The sequence below is a fragment of the Salmo salar genome, chromosome ssa06, assembly GCF_905237065.1.
Source record: "Salmo salar chromosome ssa06, Ssal_v3.1, whole genome shotgun sequence".
Lineage (NCBI taxonomy): Eukaryota > Metazoa > Chordata > Actinopteri > Salmoniformes > Salmonidae > Salmo > Salmo salar.
This window is the reverse complement of record NC_059447.1, coordinates 6,600,001-6,607,500: the sequence shown is the minus strand read 5'-3', so window position 1 is coordinate 6,607,500 and position 7,500 is coordinate 6,600,001. Positions and strand designations below refer to the sequence as shown.

The 7,500-nt window shown below is 44.0% G+C and overlaps 1 protein-coding gene across 5 annotated transcripts in view; it reads left to right on the top strand.

Moving 5' to 3' along the window:
* The window catches only part of LOC106593249 (neuronal-specific septin-3), a 116,207-nt gene that overhangs the window by 47,989 nt on the left and 60,718 nt on the right, over nucleotides 1-7,500 (top strand). The window contains exon 2 of one of the 5 annotated variants that reach the window (XM_045719674.1): nucleotides 1,132-1,201. The exons of the other annotated variants lie outside the window; for them this stretch is intronic. Within the exon in view, the coding sequence (XP_045575630.1) occupies nucleotides 1,192-1,201 (10 nt within the window). The 5' untranslated portion in view covers nucleotides 1,132-1,191. The remainder of the gene's footprint in view (nucleotides 1-1,131; nucleotides 1,202-7,500) is intronic. 5 annotated transcript variants of the gene reach the window in all.

Genomic DNA, 7,500 nt, shown 5'->3' with positions numbered 1-7,500 from the left:
CAGAGAGAGATGGAGTGAGAGAGAAACAGAGAGAAACAGAGAGAGATGGAGTGAGAGAGAAACAGAGAGAGATGGAGTGAGAGAGAAACAGAGAGAAACAGAGAGAGATGGAGTGAGAGAGAAACAGAGAGAGAGAAACTTGCTTGACTGAATTTTCTGGAGTTTTTATTATTTCTCCTGATTTCTTAATAACTGTAAGATGTAAATAGTATCTCGTTCCTGGAGGCTGTTGCCGTAGTGATATACCAAAATATACTGTACCGGTATTTGTGGAGAAATAAAACAGTTTATTTGATCACAGAGTGATAGTCACAGACGAGAGAGAGAGAGAGATGAGAGACAGGAGGGGTGTATGGGTCCGTACCGGCTACTTTCTACAGAGAATGGCTGCGTTTTCTACTCATTGATTTTATAGGTCAATTACTTCTAGGTTGAATCTGCAGTCAGCAGGGAGCTCTCATTCTCTCTTGCTAGACACACACACGCACGCACGCACGCACACACACACACACACACACACACACACACACACACACACACACACACACACACACACACACACACAAACACAAACACACATACATTTAAATACACAGACATTCACACCAATTCACACTTGCCAGAAGTCTGACGACCCAGCTACTGGTGTGTAAATGAGTCTTAGAAAGGAGAGAGGGATGGGAGAGGGAAGGATGGGGGAGGGAAGGATGGGGGGAGGGAGTGCTAGGCAGCAGAGAGGTGAAGTCCTCTGTTGGATTAGTGGAAGCTCCTTGAGCCAATCTGCATGTGAATGGCTATGAGCTGCTTCAGCCATCACCCCCGCTCTTACACACACAGAGAGAGAGACAGACAGCGAGGTAGTGCAAGAGAGAGGGAGATAGTCAGAAAGAGAGAGAGGTAGTGCAAGAGAGAGGGACATAGTCAGAAAGAAAGAGAGAGAGGTAGTGCAAGAGAGAGGGAGATAGTCAGAAAGAAAGAGAGAGACAGAGAGGTAGAGGAATTAGAGACATCGGCTCAAATCCTCCCCATCGCCTCTCCAGCTCAGGAAAGCGAGTGAGTGGATAAACTGAGCAAAGAAAGAGAAGAAAAATAAGGACTATCTTCTTCTCTTCTTCTCTGCCCGGTGGGTAGCTGCATGGTTGAGGACTGGAGCGTTGAGAGAGAGAACGGGAATCGGACTGGCTTTTGTGAATGAGAGAAGGTAGGAATCTTCTATATCCTCCCCCCGCGGCCTCTATGGGCCGATCTCAATGCCTCTTCAAGCCATGAGACCTGACTGGATCGGTCCACTTCAGCGGTGGGAAAGGGGTGGGAGGGACAACAGTCTGGACCGGGCTGTTACAATGCATGTTTTTCTGAATAATGGGATTTCTTCAAAAGTGAAATGAAAAGAATGTCTTGGTTTGATTTGAACGGCAGTATGTTTTGGGCTGAGTCTTGATGCTGAGAAATATTTAGTAGTTAGGTTTCTGTTGTTGGTTGTTGACTAGTGAATGTTTGTGGTTGTGGCCATGTGATAGAGCACATGTTGATGAATCTCACTGCTCTTTCATATGTAAAGTGTGACACCATTTTAGCAGTGCTGTGTCTCTGCCCCCTGTCACTGTGGAGCTAAGTGTGTGTGTGTGTGTGTGTGTGTGTGTGTGTGTGTGTGTGTGTGTGTGTGTGTGTGTGTGTGTGTGTGTGTGTGTGTGTGTGTGTGTGTGTTCTTATGAGGCAAGAAATATGTTATCACATGATTTTGGTAATTCTCTGAGGAGCATGCTGAATACAGAGATGTGGTGAATACAGAGATGTGCTGAATACAGTGATGTGCTGAATACAGAGATGTGCTGAATGCAGAGATGTGCTGAATACAGCGATGTGCTGAATACAGAGATGTGCTGAATACAGAGATGTGCTGAATACAGAGATGTGCTGAATACAGTGGTGTGCTGAATACAGAGATGTGCTGAATGCAGTGATGTGCTGAATACAGAGATGTGCTGAATGCAGAGATGTGCTGAATGCAGTGATGTGCTGAATGCAGAGATGTGCTGAATGCAGAGATGTGCTGAATACAGAGATGTGCTGAATACAGTGATGTGCTGAATACAGTGATGTGCTGAATACAGAGATGTGCTGAATACAGAGATGTGCTGAATACAGTGATGTGCTGAATACAGAGATGTGCTGAATACAGAGATGTGCTGAATACAGTGATGTGCTGAATACAGAGATGTGCTGAATACAGAGATGTGCTGAATACAGAGATGTGCTGAATACAGCGATGTGCTGAATACAGTGATGTGCTGAATACTGTGATGTGCTGAATACAGTGATGTGCTGAATACAGAGATGTGCTGAATACATTGATGTGCTGAATACAGAGATGTGCTGAATGCAGAGATGTGCTGAATGCAGTGATGTGCAGAATGCAGAGATGTGCTGAATGCAGAGATGTGCTGAATACAGAGATGTGCTGAATACAGTGATGTGCTGAATACAGTGATGTGCTGAATACAGAGATGTGCTGAATACAGAGATGTGCTGAATACAGAGATGTGCTGAATACAGTGATGTGCTGAATACAGAGATGTGCTGAATGCAGAGATGTGCTGAATGCAGTGATGTGCTGAATACAGTGATGTGCTGAATACAGAGATGTGCTGAATACAGAGATGTGCTGAATACAGAGATGTGCTGAATACAGTGGTGTGCTGAATACAGAGATGTGCTGAATACAGAGATGTGCTGAATGCAGTGATGTGCTGAATACAGAGATGTGCTGAATACAGAGATGTGCTGAATGCAGAGATGTGCTGAATGCAGTGATGTGCTGAATGCAGATGTGCTGAATGCAGAGATGTGCTGAATACAGTGATGTGCTGAATACAGTGATGTGCTGAATACAGTGATGTGCTGAATACAGAGATGTGCTGAATACAGAGATGTGATGAATATAGAGATGTGCTGAATACAGTGATGTGCTGAATACAGAGATGTGCTGAATACAGAGATGTGCTGAATACAGTGATGTGCTGAATACAGAGATGTGCTGAATACAGCGATGTGCTGAATACAGAGATGTGCTGAATACAGAGATGTGCTGAATACAGAGATGTGCTGAATGCAGTGATGTGCTGAATACAGAGATGTGCTGAATACAGAGATGTGCTGAATGCAGAGATGTGCTGAATGCAGTGATGTGCTGAATGCAGATGTGCTGAATGCAGAGATGTGCTGAATACAGTGATGTGCTGAATACAGAGATGTGCTGAATACAGAGATGTGCTGAATACAGTGATGTGCTGAATACAGAGATGTGCTGAATACAGAGATGTGCTGAATACAGCGATGTGCTGAATACAGAGATGTGCTGAATACAGTGATGTGCTGAATACAGTGATGTGCTGAATACAGAGATGTGCTGAATACATTGATGTGCTGAATACAGAGATGTGCTGAATGCAGAGATGTGCTGAATGCAGAGATGTGCTGAATGCAGTGATGTGCTGAATGCAGAGATGTGCTGAATGCAGAGATGTGCTGAATACAGTGATGTGCTGAATACAGTGATGTGCTGAATACAGAGATGTGCTGAATACAGAGATGTGCTGAATACAGTGATGTGCTGAATACAGAGATGTGCTGAATACAGAGATGTGCTGAATACAGAGATGTGCTGAATGCAGTGATGTGCTGAATGCAGAGATGTGCTGAATACAGAGATGTGCTGAATACAGTGATGTGCTGAATACAGAGATGTGCTGAATACAGAGATGTGCTGAATACAGTGTTGATCTACTAACCATGTAGAGCTGCGTTCAAGATCGAATGAGTTAACGGTTCAATTAGGTAATGATTCCCTGATTCATCAATATTCATTAATAGGGGACAGCGGAAGCAATAGATGCTGAAACGGTGTCTAGCAAAGAGACAGGTTCAGAAAGCACCCGTGGTTAAACTGGGCTAGCTGCCATCTTGTGCCAACAGTAAACACACCTACATCTCACTACAGCTAATGTTCATGACATCCAGTTGGAGGAAGATCGACCATCAAGAAGAGTTTAGATGTATACAAACTATTATCTAGTCCTCTGCAGAAGCAGGAAATGTGAATTATAATTCATAGACATGTTTGTAAGGGTTGATCAAATGTTTAGATAAAGTGGAAATTACAAACTTTAGAAGCCCTTTTAATACTCAAATACACGTTTACAGTTTGGACTTAAATCAGATTGAAAATGGTTGTCTAGCAATGATAAACAACCAACTTGTTGATCAAATATTACACAATCCAGGTGTGGATAACTCTTAGAGACTTACCCAGAAACACTCACAGCTCGTAGAGACTTACCCAGAAACACTCACGCTCGTAGAGACTTACCCAGAAAGACTCACAGCTCGTAGAGACTTACCCAGAAACACTCACAGCTCGTAGAGACTTACCCAGAAAGACTCACAGCTCATAAAGACTTACCCAGAAAGACTCACAGCTCGTAGAGACTTACCCAGAAACACTCACAGCTCGTAGAGACTTACCCAGAAACACTCACAGCTCGTAGAGACTTACTCAGAAAGACTCACAGCTCGTAGAGACTTACCCAGAAAGACTCACAGCTCGTAGAGACTTACCCAGAAAGACTCACAGCTCGTAGAGACTTACCCAGAAAGACTCACAGCTCGTAGAGACTTACCCAGAAACACTCACAGCTCGTAGAGACTTACCCAGAAAGACTCACAGCTCGTAGAGACTTACCCAGAAACATTCACAGCTCGTAGAGACTTACCCAGAAACACTCACAGCTGTAAACGCTGCCAAAGGTTATTCTAACATCTATTGACTCAGGGATGTGAATACATATGTAAATGAGATATTTTTGTATTTCATTTTCAATAAATTTGGAGAGAAAAAATCTATAAACATGTTTTGACAGTGTCATTATGGGGTATAGAGTGTAGATGGGTGAGTATTTATTTTTTTTTAAATCTATTTTGATTTCAGGCTGGAACAAATGATAATGTAGAGTAAGTCAAGGGGTATGAATACTTTCTGAAGGCACTCTGTTCATCATCACTCCTCTTCTCCTTTCCTCTCCTCTGTTCATCATCACTCCTCTTCTCCTCTTCTCTCCTCTGTTCATCATCTGTTCTGTTTCTCCTCTCTAAGGCCCCTTCATATGACCTGTTGTCTCTCCTCCAAATTGCCTAGACAAACAATCTGTCACTCCTTCTCTCCGTCTCCTTCTCTCCCTGTCCGGCACTCTCATCACTTCTGCTGTTCTGTTTGCTTTTCTCATGCATCTCAGAGATGTGTGTGTCTACTCTCTGTTTGTCTTGGACCCCATAGTGTGTCCCCGTCTCTCTAGCTGTACAGGGCTTTACTAGGTCCATGTCTGTATCTCTCTAGCTGTACAGGGCTTTACTAGGTCCATGTCTTTATCTCTAGCTGTACAGGGCTTTACTAGGTCCATGTCTGTATCTCTCTAGCTGTACAGGGCTTTACTAGGTCCATGTCTTTATCTCTAGCTGTGCAGGGCTTTACTAGGTCCATGTCTGTATTTCTCTAGCTGTGCAGGGCTTTACTAGGTCCATGTCTGTATTTCTCTAGCTGTACAGGGCTTTACTAGGTCAATGTCTGTATTTCTCTAGTATCTTATTCTCTGTATCTTGCTCTCTCTCTCATCCCATCTCAAGACACGTACAGAGCCAGATCTGGGATGGGAAATATAATGTGTGGTTTTAGATGGTCGACTCAGTATGACGGAGGACTACAGGGAGGTTATACTATAGGACTAGATGGTCGACTCAGTATGATGGAGGACTACAGGGAGGTTATACTATAGGACTAGATGGTCGACTCAGCGTGATGGAGGACTACAGGGAGGTTATACTATAGGACTAGATGGTCGACTCAGCGTGATGGAGGACTACAGGGAGGTTATACTATAGGACTAGATGGTCGACTCAGCATGATGGAGGACTACAGGGAGGTTACACTATAGGACTAGATGGTCGACTCAGTATGATGGAGGACTACAGGGAGGTTATACTATAGGACTAGATGGTCGACTCAGTATGATGGAGGACTACAGGGAGGTATACTATAGGACTAGATGGTCGACTCAGCGTGATGGAGGACTACAGGGAGGTTATACTATAGGACTAGATGGTCGACTCAGCGTGATGGAGGACTACAGGGAGGTTATACTATAGGACTAAATGGTCGACTCAGTATGATGGAAGACTACAGGGAGGTTATACTATAGGACTAGATGGTCGACTCAGTGTGATGGAGGACTACAGGGAGGTTATATTATAGGACTAGATGGTCGACTCAGTATGATGGAGGACTACAGGGAGAGAGGAGACAGAGAGAGAGAGACAGACACACACACACAGAGAGAGAGAGAGAGAGAGAGAGAGAGAGAGAGAGAGAGAGAGGGGGGGCGAGGCAGAGAGAGAGACAGAGAGAGAGAGGCAGAGAGAGAGAGAGAGAGACACACAGAGAGAGAGAGAGAGAGAGAGAGAGAGAGAGACACAGAGAGAGAGAGAGACACAGAGAGAGAGAGAGAGAGAGAGACACACAGAGAGAGAGAGAGAGAGACGCAGAGAGAGAGAGAGAGAGAGAGAGAGAGGTCTGGTACAACACTGCAGTGAACTGACTGAGTAGACAACTGTAAAGGACAGACAATGACATGAAGCTGTTTGTCAAACTAATATCTCTTCTAATGTAATAGGAGTTCATCACACTTCAGTGTTTACAGATACAATAGTTAACTAGTGTCTGGAACCTCTCCGTTTCTCTCCCCCCCTCTCGCTCGCTCGCTCTCTCCCTCTCTTTCTCCCCCCTCTCCCTCTCTCTCTCTCCCCCCTCTTTCTTTATTTATTTCTGTTGCGCCCCCCCCTCTCTATCCCTCTCTCTATTTAACTCTCTCTCAATTCAATTCAATTTAAGGGGCTTTATTGGCATGGGAAACATATGTTTACATTGCCAAAGCAAGTGAAGTAGATAATAAAAAATTAACAGTACACATTACACTCACAAAATTTCCAAAATAATAAAGACATTTAAAATGTCATATTATGTGCAAACAGTTAAAGTACAAAAGGGAAAATAAATAAACATAAATATAGGTTGTATTTACAATGGTGTTTGTTCTTCACTGGTTGACCTTTTTTTGTGGCAACAGGTCACACATCTTGCTGGTGTGATGGAACACTGTGGTATTTCCCCCAATAGATCTCTCTCTCTGTCTGTCCTGAGAGAACTGATAGCTGTGTGGATTAGTTCCATTCTGGTGGGTGTGGGGTCAGATATTTATAGCTGATTAAATCAGGAAGTCTAACCGTCACCAACGGCCACAGCTCTCTCTCTGTCTGTCTGTCTGTGTGTGTGTGTGTGTGTGTGTGTGTGTGTGTGTGTGTGTGTGTGTGTGTGTGTGTGTGTGTGTGTGTGTGTGTGTGTGTGTGTGTGTGTGTGTGTGTGTGTGTGTGTGTGTGTGTGTGTGTGTGTGT